General features: G+C 38.1%; 1 protein-coding gene across 1 annotated transcript; it reads left to right on the top strand.

Annotated features, from left to right (window-relative positions):
* The first annotated feature begins 7,985 nt into the window (after positions 1-7,985).
* On the top strand, positions 7,986-13,536 carry Clic2 (chloride intracellular channel 2). The gene is made up of 5 exons (XM_032888940.1): positions 7,986-8,090; positions 8,216-8,341; positions 11,798-11,904; positions 12,680-12,861; positions 13,109-13,536. Exons 1-5 carry the CDS (start codon positions 8,035-8,037, stop codon positions 13,262-13,264), a joined length of 627 nt encoding a protein of 208 aa, XP_032744831.1. The 5' UTR covers positions 7,986-8,034; the 3' UTR covers positions 13,265-13,536.
* The last annotated feature ends 3,173 nt before the right edge of the window (positions 13,537-16,709 follow it).

Genomic DNA, 16,709 nt, shown 5'->3' with positions numbered 1-16,709 from the left:
TTTCTGATGGCGGTGATAGAAATCACACATTTTCTGGGAGAGCCTTGAGTTATATCTGGTCCAGTATTCTTGTTTTGCTTTGCTCAGATATGTGTTCCACAGTTCTCTAGGAATTACATGGAAACTACAAGGAGAAGACATAAATGGTAAAAAACAGTAAAAAGATAATGATTTGGTAAAAACAGTAAAAACCTGATGATTTAAGTTTAAAGATAAAGCGATTTATTGATTATAGTTTAAAAACCTAATCACAGCTTTTTGCAATATATTAATAGGATTCCTGGAAAATATCAAGCACTTTCTTGCCACAATTAAGAAGCTACATCGTGTTCCCCATATGCTCCATGTAAATAGTGAAAAAAATCATTTTATCTAAATACAAGGCTTATCCTATTAATATTCTGTTCGTTGATTTCTCTAGAAGTACTCTAAAATTATACTGTATATTTATGTTTGTAGTATATTTGTAAAAAACAAAAATGTAGAGTTAAACATTTAGGTCAAAATTTGAATTCAATGTTTTTTTTGAGAAAAATTTAACGTGTATAAGAGGGAAGAGATTCTACTGTTACACAGTTTTCAAAGTACAATTGGCATTATTACAATGACGACTTAATACAAAAGTTTAATAAAACTATTAGACGAGTATTCAAGAATATAAATGGGTAAGGCGTTCGTAGATTTGAGAAGTGAGAAATCTGCCATTTATCCTCACTAACTGAGTATTTTTTGAGAAAGCCAGGCTTCCTCAACCGCAAAGCAGGAGCCAAACAGAGCCCACCTCACGGGGTCATCTTCACTGTGAGAATTAGAGGAAGCAAATTGTAAGTCACAATCGCTGACAACGTAACAAACGTTATTAAATGCCATTATTTTTCAGGTTTAGAACCGTAGATCACAAAGAGTAAAGGTTGTTTTCATAAATGGCTTCTTTTCATCTAAACGTATATAAGAAATAATCTGTCACTTGGGCTTAGAAGTTCATAAACTAAGATTTCATGTGACGACTTCAGTCAGCGTAACTAAGGAGAAAACAATATTAAATTATCCTGCGAAACTTGACTGCACTTGCCCCACCCATGTGTATTCCGATTCTCCTTTTGCCAACGGTGATTCACCCTTCCTGCTGCATCTATTATCAGACATCGTTTTTCTTCCTGTCTTTCAACGTTAACCATATTTCTATTCACTAAGACCAGTTTTGAATGGATTCTTAGTCCGTAACAGAGAAAATGCAAGGTTAACTGCGTCTTCCCATTCCTATTGACTGCAACTTCAGGAAAAGGCGACAACAAATATCTCCTCCATTGCATACTCTGTTAGGAAAGGAAAAAATTTCAGAACATTGATGTTATACTCACGTTTTCTGGGGCCTTGATATTGCTACAAATATCAGGCGACAGAAGCTTTAAGGCAAATACCATTCATTTTCTTCTTCAAGCTATAGACTAGGAGCTAAGTGACTTGAGGCCAGAGAGAAAAATTAATCTCCAAGAGGTAAGGGAGGCCAATAGCTTAGACATCAGTAGCTCTCTGATACCCAATTTCAAATAAATATTGAATGGATCAGTGAATGAATGAACAAATGGCAAAGGAGAGAAGGAAACTTATTTGTAAGATAAACATCAGATAAAACTGGCAAAAAGTAGCGTGGGAATCAATGTTTGGATGAAGCAGAATGAGGATCCCCATTTTTCTAGATTAGGCGAAGACGTCAATGACAACGCAGACAGGGATGTGATTTGATGTATGGTGGTTCAATTCCTTGGAATCTACTGTTTCAATAGCCTAATAGTCAAAGGGAGAGAGAAGTCTCTCTAGAACATCCTCATCCCCGCTAAGATGGTGATGGGACCACTCAGAGTTGTCTCCTGTGTCAATGTATTCATGGTTATTCTCCAATTTCTTTTCTATTAGGTTCAATGTATCTGGTTTCATGTTGAAGTCTTTGATCAACTTGAATTTCGTGCAGGGTAATAAATGTGGATCTATTTACATTTCTGAATGCAGACATCCAGTTAGTCCAGTACCATTTGCTGACGATGCTTTCCTTTTCTTTAATGTGTATTTTTTGATTGATTAATAAGAACCATAGGTGCCCATAGGTGTGTATATTGGTGACTGAGTCTGCAATTAGATTCTGTTGATCAATCTGTCTGGTTTTATGCCAATGCCATGCACTTTTTATTAATATATTTCTGTAATGCAACATAAAATCAGGGATGACGATGCCCCCAGAAGTTCTTTTATTGTTCAGGATTGCTTTAGCTATTTTGCTTTTTGTTCATTAGTTAATTTGTTTTTCCATATGAAGCTGAGTGTTGTCCTTTGAAGATGCATACAGAATCGTGTTGGAATTTTGGTGGGGATTGTGTTGAATCTGCCCGTGGGTTTTGGCAGGAGGGTCGTTTTTACTATGTTAAGCCTACTGGTCCATAAGCATGGTCTATCTTTCCATTTTCTGATATCTTGTTTCTTTCTTCAATGACTTGAAGTCTTTATCATACAAGTCCTTCAGTTGCTTGGTTAGTTACTCCATGATGTTCCATATTATTTAAGGTGTTGTTTTGTGGATTTCTTTCTCAGTCCATTTGTCATTTGTATGTTCTTTACATCCTTAATCTTTCCAGGAAATTTATCATGAAGGGTATTGGATTTCCTCAAGGCTTTTTGGGATGAGATGATCGTGTGGGTTTTTTCCCTTCAGTCTGTTTATATGTGGGTTACATTAACAGATTTTCCTATGTTGAGCTATCTCTGCCTCTTTGGGATGAATCTTACTTGATCATGGAAGATTATCTTTCTGATGTGTTTTGATTTGCAGTTGGATTCGGTTTGTATTTTAGTGAGTATTTTTGCATCAGTGTTCATGAGAAAAATTGGTCTGTAATTCTGTCTTTGTTGAGTCTTTACAAAGTTTGAGTATAAGGGGGACTAATTTTGCAATGTTCTTTCTGTTTCTATTCCTCTGTAATAATTTGAGAAGTGTTGGCTTTAACTCTTTTTGATAGAATTCTGGTAGAATTCTACACTAAAACCATTTGACCTGGGCTTTTCTTGGTTAGAAGGTTTGAATGGCTGTTTCTATTTCCATAGGGTTATAGGTCTATTTAAATTGTTTATCTGATCTTGATTTAACTTTGGTAAGTGGTATCTGTCAATAAAATTACCTTTTTTTTTGATTTTCTAATTTTGCAGAGTACAGGATTTTTGTTTTGTTTTTGTTTTTTTGTTTTTTGTTTTTTGTTTTTTGTTTTGTTTTTGTTTAGGATGCCAGTATACTTCTCTGGATTTTCCCTATGTCTGTTGTTATGTCTCCCTTTTCTTTTCTGAATTTATTAATTTGGATATTCTGTGTTTTAGCTAGTTTGAGTTTGTCTATCTTCTTTATTTTTCCAAAGAACCAATTCTCTTTCACTGATTCTTTTTAATGCTCTGTTTTGTTTCTATTTTTATTGATTTCAGCCTTCAGCTTATTTCTGGCCATCCACTCCTCTTGGGTGTGCTGGTTTCTTTTTGTTCTAGAGCTTTCAAATGTGCTATTAAATTGCTAGTATGTGATCTCTCCTATATTTTATGTAGGCACACAGTGCTAAGGGCACTGATTTCATTGTTCTATAAGTTTAGGTATGTTGTGTATTCATTTAGATTGAATTCTAGAAAATCTTTAATTTCTTTATTTCTGCCTTGGCCCAGCAGTCTTTCAGTAGAAAGTTGTTTGGTTTTTGTGAGTTTGTAAGCTTTCTTGTTGTTTCTGTTATTGTTTATATCCAGCTTTAATCCATGGTGGTATGATTTTTTTTGTATCTGTTGCGACTTGCTGTGGGACTGAATATGTGGTCAGTTTGAAAGAAAGTTCTGTGAGGTGCTAAGAAGGTGTATTCTTTTATGTTTGGGTAGAATATTCTGTAAATATGTTAGGTTCAATTTGGTTTATAATGTCAGTTTTACCCTGAGGTAATGTCTACCCTTGATTTTTAGGTGTGCTTCTTGTACGCAGCAGAAGGATGGATCCTGTTTTCATATCCACTCTGTCTGTATGGTTCTTGTACCTCCATAGGCATTGCTGGTCACCCTGGCCAGCCCTGGCCAGCCAGGAACTCTGGTGCCAGCTACCTGGTAATATCAAGACTCAACAAACCGTAACCCAACAACCAGATTTATATGTTAAGTACATATAAATGTACAATACATCCACACAATAAACTTACAACCAGTTGATAAGGATATAAACCACCCATCTAGATAGGATAAATTTGTCTACAGAAATCTATACCATCTACCTTGGCAGTTCAGGACCACCCAGATCTGAGTCATCCTTCTCGGTCTCTTGATTTAACTTTGGTAAGTGGTATCTGTCAATAAAATTACCTTTTTTTTTTGATTTTCTAATTTTGCAGAGTACAGGATTTTTGTTTTTTTTTTTTTAAAAAATCAAAAGAATTTTTTGAAAGAATCAAAATATTCTTCCCTCTTTCTCTTGCTTTCCCTCCCTACAAAAACTTTGTCCCTGCCTTATTCTTTTACTGTCCAATCATGGCCTTGATCTAACTTGTGTCAGCCCTCACCTGCATAATGTCATCAACCTACAGGACAGATGGTGTGTAAGCTTTACACTGGATATCAGCTGTAAAGGATGACCATGCTACAGTCCACAGGCCCAGACATGCTAAGGAACAAGGAGGGCTGGTGGGGGCGAGGTGATGCGATGTGTAAATCTCCCTTGAAGGAGAAATAAAAGGGAAATATTAGGTAGACTGAGGGGAAAATTTCTTGGTAGGGGGTGGGTAAATGTAGGAACAGGAGGGATTGGGTAGGAGAGGATAGAGGACTCTACGAGGATGACCCTAGCTAAGACTCCTAGAAAAGGGGGAAGACAGAGCCTGAACTCGCCATCTCCTTTAAAGAGGCAAAAATTCCAGTGGAAGGATTGGGACACCTATGCACCCACAAAACCTTAAATCTACAATTTGTTCTATCCACAGTACATGCTAGGGTAAAAATGGAACAGAAATTGTAGGAATAGTCAACCAATGACTGATCCGGCTTGAGACCCATGCCATGAAAGGAAGCCCCAACACTCTGGAGGGCCGGGAACTAGAAGCTGGGTAGTCCAGAGATCCAGGATAGAAAAAGCTTCCTAATGCTATTCTGTTATATTCATATATTGGTGTCACTTTATGAGTATATCTTGTCATCAGTGAGGCTTTACCTAGGAACCGATATTCACAGATGCAGAGGCCTGCAGTTAAACATTAAATGGATCTTGGGGAATCGTGGAGAAGTGGGGTAGCAAGGATTACAGAAGCCAAAAGAGTCAAGGACATCACAAGGAAACCTACAGAGTCAACGTGCCTTGGCTCATGACTGAACTGACATTCAGGGAGCCTACATAGAATTGGCCTAGGTCCTCTGCATATATATTACAGATGGTAGATTGGTCTTCTTTTGGGACTCCTGACAGCAGGAGCAGGGGCTGTCTCTGATCCTTTCACCTGCTTTAAGGACCCTTCTCCTACTGGATTACCTCATCCAGGCTCAATGGTGCCTAATCTTACTCAACTTGAGAAGCCATGGTTGGTCGATATCCACAGGAGGCCTGCCCTTTACTGAAGAGAAATGGAAGAGTAGTGGATGGGGTGGGGGAGCAGAGAGGAAGTAAAGGGGGAACTTGGAGGAGAGGGGGAAGGGGAAACTGCAGTTTGGATGTAGATGAAAGAAAGAAAGAAAGAAAGAAAGAAAGAAAGAAAGAAAGAAAGAAAGAGACAGAAAGAAAGGAAGGAAGAAAGAAAGACAAAGACAGAAGAAACAGGGAGAGAGAAACACACACACACACACATGTGGGGAGGGAGGGAGAGGGAGAGGGAGAGGGAGAGGGAGAGGGAGAGAGAGAGAGAGAGAGAGATTGATTAACATTTGCCTGGAACACCCTAAAGTGTTCTATAGTAAACAATCTATAACCACCTACAAACTGGCAGAGGAGTCCAAATTCATCTTTTATGATAATTTACCCTTATGTGCTGGCTGGTTCTACGTCACCTTGAGTTACCTGAAAGGAGGGAATTGCACTGAAAAATGACACCTCCGTAAGATCGGGCCAAAGGGCATTTCCTTAATTAGTGATTGATGGAGAGGGCACAGCCCATTGTAGGTGGCGCCACCCACGGGCTGGTGGTCCTAAGTTCTATAAGAACGTTGAGCAAGCCACCGGGAGCAAGCCAGTGAGCAGCATTCGTCCACGGCCTCTGCATCAGCTCCTATCCCACCTTCCTATCCTGCTTGACTTCCTGTTCTGACTTCCTTCAATAATGGACTACAATGTGGGAGCGTGACCCAAATAAACCCTTTTCTCTACCCTGCAAATGATACGCTTGTGCAATGGTGGCACAAGTGTTATGGAACAACCAACTACTCTTTTTTTTTTCTTTTTCTTTTTCTTTTTCGAATTTAGGGACCACTCCTTCATGAGACGTAACTTTAACTTATGCTGAAAACTATATGTAGGTCATGAGTCTTAGGGGAAACCTCACTACTATTGTTCTGCTGAAGGAACACAGTAACAAAGATGGCTTCTAGTGACCTATTTATTGCTTTACGTGTAAACTAACACATCACTCAACCCTAATCAAAGAACTTAATTCTTGCAGTAAATATTAGCACAGAGTCATGCAAATGAATAACATGCAGACAGTGAGAAACCTTAGAAAACTCAGTCCTAAATGGGATGTCTTATCGAACCCTTCCTTTTAAGGCTCAGGCATCTATGCTGAAAGGGAGATAAAAAGGTCTTTAAGACCCAGAGGCAGTGGATAACTTCAAGGAAATAGCATCTTTCCGATGCACCAGGTCTGGTGCACACATGAGCTCATAGAGACTGTGACAATACACACAAAATGTTCACAAGTTCAAACCAGACCAAAATGCTAACACAGAGAACAGGAAGTGGTTACAAAGTCACATCCTTAACCAAAAAGCTGTTTATAGATGATTCCTGATAAGAAAGAGAAAAAGTGGCAGGTCTCATTCTCGGAAGTAGCTGGCCAACACACACGTGCACACACACACACACACACACACACACACACACACTTTGTTTTTCACAAACACTTTTTGTGTGTGTCTGTTTTATATGATTTGGTAATGGTTGTCTTTTCAGTTTTTGTTTCATTGGGTTTGAGGAAGGTTGGAAGAAGCCATGAAGGTGAGTGGCTACAGGGAGATAAAGGTCTTAGAGAAGGAGAAAGAATACGAGCAAAATATATTGTATGAAAAAGTTTTGATAAAAAGATACTACAGAAGAAGCCCCAACAATGTCATAAAAGAAAGGATTATAGAATATATCAATGATCAAGATAAGAATATAAAGTTTTTATAATTTTGAATATATATAATATGCAGATATGTAAGTATATGCATATATGCAGATCAGAAAAAACAGGCTATATAGAAATAAATATTGATTTATGTAAATTTAAATTTTAAATAACATTTTATTTACTCCTTTAACAATTTCATAAATATATATAATATTTTCCTTATTGATCTAGAAAAAAATAAAAATAGAAAATTGGTAAGATGTTATGAAACAAGTCACACAAAAAAGAAATGAAATGGTCATTTGTAATATGGAAAGAATATTTCCAAGATGGAAATTTGAAAAGATCTATAAAGAAGTATTCATTTTTTTACGTAAATCTCATAACGGAGACAGGTTGTATGCTCCAGTTTGTTACTTAGATACAGAATAAGGAATTTGTTATATAAAATATGATAGCATAGAAAATTATTATTAAGATTTATTATTATAAACTTACCACACTTGTAATTTAATTTAATTTATTTTTTAATGTAATGTGTTTTATTTAATTTACTTTCTCTCTCAGAATCCTGGAGATTAAGTACTTCCGATTTCCCAATAAGCACTAAATACATGCTTGTGTAACAACAAAAGTACACTGGGGACTTTCTTTATCTTGCTAGGCTGGAAGTGACGGAGAGAGTATTGGGAACTGTCCTTTCTGCCAACGCCTTTTTATGATACTCTGGCTTAAGGGAGTTAAATTTAATGTGACTACTATTGATACAGCCAGGTAAGATAAATCAGCATACGTTGAATTCTGAGGGTTGATATTGGTAGACAATCATATGATGTTAGTATCGATATTATGTACTTTGTTTAGAGACCTAACTCTTTTTTTTTTTTCAATGATCATAGAAAACCTGAAGAACTGAAGGACTTAGCCCCAGGTACCAACCCACCGTTCTTGATATATAACAAAGAGTTGAAAACAGACTTCATCAAAATCGAGGAGTTTCTAGAGAAGACACTCGCTCCTCCAAGGTACAACATCCTACAGGATATTATTATGCTTAAGATAATTTCTGTCTATTTACTCCAGATTGATTCTTCTAATCTTCAACATTACATTTATTGATCGATTAATTGGTGTGCGCGAACCCACATGCTCTCGTGCTCACAATTACATGTACATCCGTGCACTTGTGGGTGCCAGATATTTCCTCCTGTCATGGGTGTCCTAAGAATCCAACTCAGACCTTCAGCTTCAGTAGCAAATACCGTTATCTCCTGAGCCACTTTACCAGTTCCAGATTTAGGATTCTTGCTAATTTGAAAATGCTTGAGAATCTGGTCCAACAATAAGACACATACAGAAACCTCCTCCTTCAACTTCAAACACATTATGGACAGGATTCAAAGGGTTTTTAAATTCATAGCATACTTTAAAACGGGAAAATAAATTTTCTGTAGCCCTGAAATAAAGGACTCAGGGTGGGAGAGGGGAGAGGGGAGAGGGTTAGTCAAGGCCGGGTCTGGATAGCAACCAAAAACTACGGCAACAGCCATATTGCGTAGGGAGTCGCTTGGACTCCTGTGACCAACAAGTTGAAGAGCCTGGTACAGACAGTCCACTGCTCCTGGGGGAACATTAACACGTAGAATAACTTTTAAAGTAATCTTAGAGTATAATAGGTTCCCCCTGTGGTTTTTCCAAATATACTTTATGCTATTTATCCAACCTTCCCCCTTTCTCTATATGAATACCCCCATATTAATAAGTTTTCTATCATTGGGACAAAATGTAATGATCTGGGAAGTGTGTACAATGCCATGACCTAGGAACACGTATATTTAGGCTTACAGTTTCAGAGGGTTAGGGTCGATGACGATAGAGCAAAGGCATAGCGGCAGGCTACATAAACGGTGACAGCATTATCCGGTAGTGAAGAGGAGCAAGAAAGCTGGGCGGTGCCTGGAGGAACACAATGCGCTTTGGTTGGGACATATGCATTAGACTGGGGACAGATGACATAGAAATGTCACAATTGCTGGTGCTGCGCAAATGGATGGAATCCGTTAAGGAGAATGAGAAGAGCAAGAAAAGAGAGGGCTCCTCTGTGAAGAAAATCGCAGCATAGAAAGGATTAAGACCTAGTGGTACTTTAAGAGATAACGTTGAAGGGGAAGGAGAGGGTGATTTTAGGTTTAACAAGGCATGGATGGACATATTGATTAGCTAAGAGGAAAGAACTAACGGAGGCAAACGCAATAGATTATTAATGGGTGTATTAATCACGGTTCTCTAGAACAAAACCGACAGGATGAATGTATATGAGATTTATTAGCGTGGCTCACAGGCTGTAGTCCGTCTAGTCCAACAATGGATGTCTACCAAAGCAAAGTCCAAGAATCCAGCGGTTTCCAGTCCATGAGACTATGTCTAGGCGGGTTTTCTGTGAACGCCAGTGAAGGAATGGATTTGCCAGTGAGAGTCGGGGCAAGCAGGAAAAAGGTAAAAGCTGCCTTTATCAGTATCCCCCAGAGTAACCGTGGATGTTTCTATTTCACAGATATGGATTAAGGGTGGGTCTTCCCACTTCAAATGATTTTTAAAAAATCCCTCACAGGTGTGCCCACCTGCTTGGGTTTTAGTTAATTCTAGATGTAATCAACTTGACATCAAGAATAGCCATCGAAAGTCTACCCCTTGTCAACTTGACACACAATCATATCTCTCTATGTTATGCTTAATTTTCAAATTAAAATAAAATAATAAATTTTCAATAAAATAATAATAAAATAATTTTCAAATTAAAATTTCAAATTAAAATAAAAATTTCAAATTAAAATAAAATAATAAATTTTCAATAAAATAATAATAAAATAATTTTCAAATTAAAATTTCAAATTAAAATAAAAATTTCAAATTAAAATAAAATAATAAATTTTCAATAAAATAATAATAAAATAATTTTCAAATTAAAATTTCAAATTAAAATAAAAATTTCAAATTAAAATAAAATAATAAATTTTCAATAAAATAATAATAGAATAATTTTCAAATTAAAATTTCAAATTAAAATAAAATTTTCAAATTAAAATCATAATTACACTCAGCATGGTATAACTATTCCATGTACAAGCACAAACACGTTGTAAATTTCAGAATAAGTGGCAATGTTCCTTGAAGAACATTCTTTTGGTATATCAAAACCTAAATGTGATAATCGTTATTGATATTCTCTTAATTCATGTTATATTACGTGGTAAAGAAATCAAGAAAAGAAAATACAAATATTTGTATAAACAAATTTCAACAAAATAGGATAGGAACGCTCCTATCAATTATAAGCCTCATTTGTGCAACGGTCATGTGGCCTTGGTATTTACAACTTCCTTCCTCTGCCACCCACTCTGTATTTCCTGCACCCTCATTAAGCAACTCAGCAGGTTTTACCTTTTTTTCCTTGAGTGACCCATACCTTCATTCCTGTTGGGTCTGTGTCCTTTGTCATTCTGCTTGGATTAGGTTGTAATTGGCTTTAATCAAAGGACATGGTAGCACCAAGAGATGCCCTCCAGGATCTCCTCCAATCCAGATACAATCTCTCCTACCTCCAAAGTGGAGAAGCAATCTAATTTGTTTAGAATTATTCTAAGGTACTCCATTTTTTGAGACTATTTTAAATGGTATTGTTCCCTTGATCCCTTTCTCAGTGTGTTTGCCATTTGTATATAGGGAGGCTACAGATCGCTGTGTGTTAATTCTGTATTTGGCTACTTTGCTGAATAAATTTATAAGCGGTAGCTCTGATGGTTCCTTTATGAAGAGAATCATATCTGTGCATAAAGATATTTTTGACATCTCACCTTCCTATCTGCATCCCTTTTGTCTTTCTGCTCTAGCTAAGGCTTCAACTACTACATCGAACGGGCGTGGGGAGAGTGGACATCCTTGTCCTGTTCCTGATTTTAGTTTTTCTCTATTTAGCATGGTATTGGTTGTGGGCTTGCTGTAAATTGACTTTATTATGTTATGCCCCTTATATATCTAGTCTCTCTAGGACTTTAATAGTAAAGGGATGCTGGATTTTTTTTTTTTTTGTCATAGGTCTTTTCTGCATCTAATGAAGTGGTCTTGCTTTTTATGTGCTTGAGTCTACAAAGATCAAGATATTTGATCTGCTTGTTTTCCTACTACTTACTGAGAACGTATTGCTTTTGTTCCTTGCATCAAATAGGAACAAAAACAAAACTCTAAGGCATTGTTATAGGTAAATAAGGTTTAAATTCCAGGCCACAATTTAGGAACTGAATTTTAGGAACTAAAGTAGTCTCAGTTTGATGAAAAATATATTTCTACTAAGAGATTTCTGAATACCTTCAATTTTTCAGTATAATTTTCTAAAATTTCTATTCTTTGTACAGTAAGGGTTAGGACACACTGGTCTGTGTGATACAAACTGGGAATTATAATCACCTCTGCTTCTTTTTAAGGTATCCTCATCTGAGTCCCAAGTACAAGGAATCTTTCGATGTGGGCTGTAATCTCTTTGCCAAATTTTCTGCATACATTAAGAATACACAAAAGGAAGCAAATAAGAGTAAGATTTTTTTTTTTTTTTTTTTTTTTAGGGCTGTATTTTTCTCAGTTACTTGTTCCTTCTTCCATTGTCACTCAACTCAATTAGAATTTTCAAAAATAGTGGTTTTTGGGGAACAAACAACTTCCTTCCTCATTTTCTGTTCTGCCCTCTGAAATTCCCTTGTATTAAGTTTTATGGCATTTATAATCCAAAATTCAATAAATCAATTACCAGCACAGTTCGAATAGAGCATTTGTGGACCAGCTGTGAGCCACCTACAGAACTGTGCTTCAGTGAAGTTCTTTAAACCTAGCAGCTCCCATAAACATTCTTGAATAGGATTGTTTTCTTCTGAGTCATAAAAACATAGTCTCCTCTTTGACTTTCTGACTCTTCTGCGTTGAATGATATATCCTGATTTTTCTTTTTTTCTTTGCTTCTCCTACCAATATATATCTCTTTAAAAAATGTCTAAGATATATCTACTCACCCTTTGAGCTGACACTGTCTCATCAGCGAATTAGTGAAAAGGAGCAAGTTCAAGAAGTATGTAAACCCTGGAAGCTTATTAAGAATGTATTTAGTTATTAAGATTTATAGGGGCTGGGGATTTAGCTCAGCGGTAGAGCGCTTACCTAGGAAGCGCAAGGCCCTGGGTTCGGTCCCCAGCTCCGAAAAAAAGAACAAAAAAAAAAGATTTATAATAATTTTAATTGATTAATTTTTAAATTAATTTTTAAATAATTAATATTCATAATGATTTATAATTAACCTTATTACTTTATTGTCTTAGATTTTGAAAAATCTCTGCTTAGAGAATTTAAACGTTTGGATGACTACTTAAATACCCCACTTCTGGATGAAATTGATCCTGACAGCACCGAGGAACGTACACTTTCCAGAAGACTGTTCTTGGATGGGGATCAACTAACACTGGCTGACTGTAGTTTGTTGCCCAAACTGAACATTATTAAAGTAAGTTTGAGTATGAGTGGTGTTTGTGAGTTGGTAGTTATAACACAGTTATAACTTGTAGTAAGAGAAAATATGGCTTTGTCTACATTTGTAGACAAAACATTAAAATAGTAAATCCAATATTATTTATGCTTATTTTGTACTCTGTTTTGCAGTACTTGGCCTTTGAGGTGTGTTTCTATATATTATAACATAGCTGATATACTTTTCTATCGACTTTTCTCATTTTTTTTTTCTGAAACCCGAGGTTGCTGCGAAGAAGTACCGTGACTTTGACATTCCAGCAGAATTCTCAGGAGTCTGGCGCTATCTCCACAATGCCTACGCCCGTGAAGAATTCGCCCACACATGTCCCGAAGACAAAGAAATTGAAAATACCTATGCAAGTGTGGCTAAACAGTAGAGACATCTCTTTCAGAAGCAAAAGCTCTCTTTGTTATCTAATTTCACTTTGTGCCTTATTAGAAAGATTATTGGAAATAATAACATAGAAAATACTATTTCCTCTAGTCAATCTAGTAATAGAAAAAAATAGAAAAAAATAGAAAAAAATAGAAAAAAAGTTTTCCATTAGCTATAAACAATCCAACCGCTTTGTATCTTGCAGACAGCTGTATTTTCATTTCAATTATTCCTGCAACAAACACTGAATCTTAAAAACATGGAAAGCATCAATATCTTTTGTTCTTTGGTTGAATTCCTAGAATGCATAACATGTGACCTATCTTAGGGTTTCACTGCTGTGAACAGACACCATGACCAAGACAAGTCTGATAAGGACATTTAATTGGGGTTGGCTTACAGGTTCAGAGGTTCAGTCCATTATCATTAAGGCAGGAACATGGCAGCATCCAGGCAGGCACGGTGCAGGAGGAGCTGAGAGTTCTTCATCTTCATCTGAAGGCTGCTGGCAGAATATTCATTTCCAAGCACCTAGGGTGAAGATCTTTGTTGCTGTAAAATTATATATAAAAAAGAATGCTGTCTTTTATCCCGCTCTAGGTCTGGCATTATAGTGTCCCAAGATTTCTGGTAGATATCTTAATCTCAGTCAGCAAAGCCTCTCACCCGCTCTGCTCCATCCCATATCACACTGCCGAAGGCTGATTCACTCGTGGATTCTTGTGCCCATCAACTAGTGGGGGTAAAAGACAGCATTTTTATAATTTTACAGCACCAGGTCTTAAAGCTCACACCCACAGTAACACACCAACAAGGCCGCACCTCCTAATAGTGCCACTCTCTGGGCTAATCATATACAAATACACATCACATTCCACTCCCTGGCCCCCATAGGCTTGTTCAAAAATATTAGTATATGGGGGCCATACCCAAACACACACCATAATGCAAAATACATTTAGTCCGACTTTATAAGTCCCATAGTCTTTAGCAGTCTTAAGAATGTTAAACGTCCAAAGTTCAAAGTCTCTTCTGAGATCCATCCAATTGCTTAACTGTAATCCCCAAAGTAAGACAGGAAACCAGCTGGGGAAACTCCAAACTCTGCATCTCCATGTCTGATGTCAGAGCGGTCTTCAGATCTCCAACTCCTTTTTCATCTTTGTTGACTGCAACAAAATTCTTTCTCTCAGGCTGGTTCCTCTCACTGTTAGCAGCTTTCCTCAGCAGACAGCCCACTGCTCTGAAATCTCGAACATCTTGGAGTCTCCAAGGTAACTTCAATGTTACAGCTTCTTGTTTCAATATCTGGGATCCACACACGATCTTCTGGGCTCCTCCAAAGGGCTGGTGTCACCTCTCCAGCTCTGCCCTCTGTAGCACTCACTCTAAGCTCAGGTTGATCCACTCCACTGCCACTGCTGTTCTGGGAGATCATCCCATGGTGCTAGCATCTATAATATGCTGGGATCTTCCTCTGCAACTAGGCTTCACCAATAGCCTCCATAGGCCCTCTTCATGGTGTCAAGCCTCAGCTCATTTGCATGACCCCTTCAGTCCTGGGACATCTACTGCAACTGAAGCTACCCCTTCACCAGTGGCCCTTCATGGCCTTTCACAGTGTCGAGCCTCAGTTGTTCTTTTTGACCCCTTCATGCCTTCAAAACCAGTACCACCCGGGTGACTCTTACCCATTACCAAGTCCAGCTGCAGCATGAGGTACAACCTTGGCTATCTCTGGAACAGAGCTCCTTTGTGCTCTCAGAAAAACACTCCCCAGAAGATTTCACTTCAGCGATGCTGGTCTCTTCTCAATCACTGCTAATTTCTTAGCTCCAGCATCAGGTGTCCAGTATTCCCTTGTATTCTAGACTCTGAAGCCAGAGCCACATGGCTGAAGCTGCCATGTCCTGCTGCTTGCTGGGGCTGGAATATGGCCCCCTCCTTCTATTACATTATCACCAGCTTTGTTTTCCACCTTCTTCACTGCCTAAGCTTGGTTGGAAGTTGCTCTGTAGACTGACTTTGAACTCAGAGATCTGCATGCCTGTGTCCTAAGCACTGAATTAAAAGTGGTCCACCAAGCCTGGACTTAAGTTTTACTTCACCTAGAACTTGCTCTGTTCTAGGCTGGCCCTGAACTCAGAGATCTGCTTGTCTTTACCTCCTGGAATAAAGGCTTGCACTACCATGTCTGGAGGTAAATTTAGCTGGGTGGTATCTTGCCCCAAGGTCACCACTCCCTTAATTCAGTTTAATATCCTTGAACACAGGATTCAGCTCCATTTCAATTCCTGGTGCCCCTTTAATACTCGAACCATAGATTTTATATCTTTCCTTTATGAACTTGCTATGCTTGTTTAAAATGCTCTTCCTGAGACTTAACCGGAGAACAGTCTATGATGGGTATTTCTGAGACTTTCTTTGTCAATGCAATTAATCTGAGTCTCTTCACCTTAACTTCAGGCAGATACTTTGGACGATGGCAGAAAGTAGCCACTTCCTTCCACAAAGAATTCTTCTGCCACAAGAACAGTCTCTAGGCCAAATACTAAAATTCTTCTCCTCTGAAACCTCTAGAGCCAGGCTTTCACAGTTCAAATCATCCTGAGAAACAAAGTCTTCCTTATTCCTACTAGGATGTCTCATTAATTCCCGCCTAAAGCATTCTACTTATTTCCAAATCCAAAGTCCCAAAATCCACATTCTGCCAAACGAACGCGTGGTCAGGCTTATCATAGCAATGCCTCAATCCCTGATACCAACTTCTGTCTTAGTTAGGGATTTACTGCTGTGAACAGACACTACCATGACCAAGTCAAGCCTTATAAGGACCACATTTAATTGGGGCTGGCTTATGGGTCCATTATCACCAAGATGGGAGCACGGCAGCATCCAGGCAGGCATGGCGTTGGCAGAGCTGAGAGTTCTACATCTTCATCTGAAGGTTGATAGTGAAAGACTGGTTTTCAGGCAGCTAGGATGTGAGTCTTAAGGCCCACACCCACAGTGTCACACCCACTCCAACAGGGCCAGACCTCCAAATAGTGCCACTCCCTGGGCCAAGCATCTACAAATAATCAATGACCTAAAACATACGCCTCAAAAATGTGGATGAAGTAGAGATGGACAAATACTGTATAATATCACCCATTTCTAAATTCAGAAACAAAAACTGATGTCACATAAGCTAAGAAGTTACCAAAGGCTGGGACAGAAAAATAGTAGCCCAGTCTGACCTTTTTTTTTTTTATTGGATATTTTTTAGTTTACATTTTAAATATTTTCTGCTTTCTTAGTTTTCCCTCCAGAAATCCGATATCCCATCTCTCCTCCCCCTGCTTCTGTGAAGGTGCTCCCTTACCCACCCACCAACTCCCTCCTTCTTCCCCGCCCTGACTTTCCCCTACACTAGGGCATCGAGCTTTCACAGGACCAAGGGCCAT

The sequence above is a fragment of the Rattus rattus genome, chromosome 18, assembly GCF_011064425.1.
Source record: "Rattus rattus isolate New Zealand chromosome 18, Rrattus_CSIRO_v1, whole genome shotgun sequence".
Classification (NCBI taxonomy): Eukaryota; Metazoa; Chordata; class Mammalia; order Rodentia; family Muridae; genus Rattus; species Rattus rattus.
The sequence above is the reverse complement of the archived record's forward strand: the minus strand, read 5'-3'. Positions and strand labels throughout refer to the sequence as shown.

Excerpts from the sequence above, each read along its gene's own strand:
- Clic2 (XM_032888940.1), top strand. The coding sequence starts at position 8,035 with ATGATACTCTGGCTTAAGGGAGTTAAATTTAATGTGACTACTATTGAT. Across the intron at positions 8,342-11,797 it reads AAGACACTCGCTCCTCCAAG|GTATCCTCATCTGAGTCCCA; the intron begins GTACAACATCCT and ends CTTCTTTTTAAG. Across the intron at positions 12,862-13,108 it reads CCAAACTGAACATTATTAAA|GTTGCTGCGAAGAAGTACCG; the intron begins GTAAGTTTGAGT and ends CTGAAACCCGAG.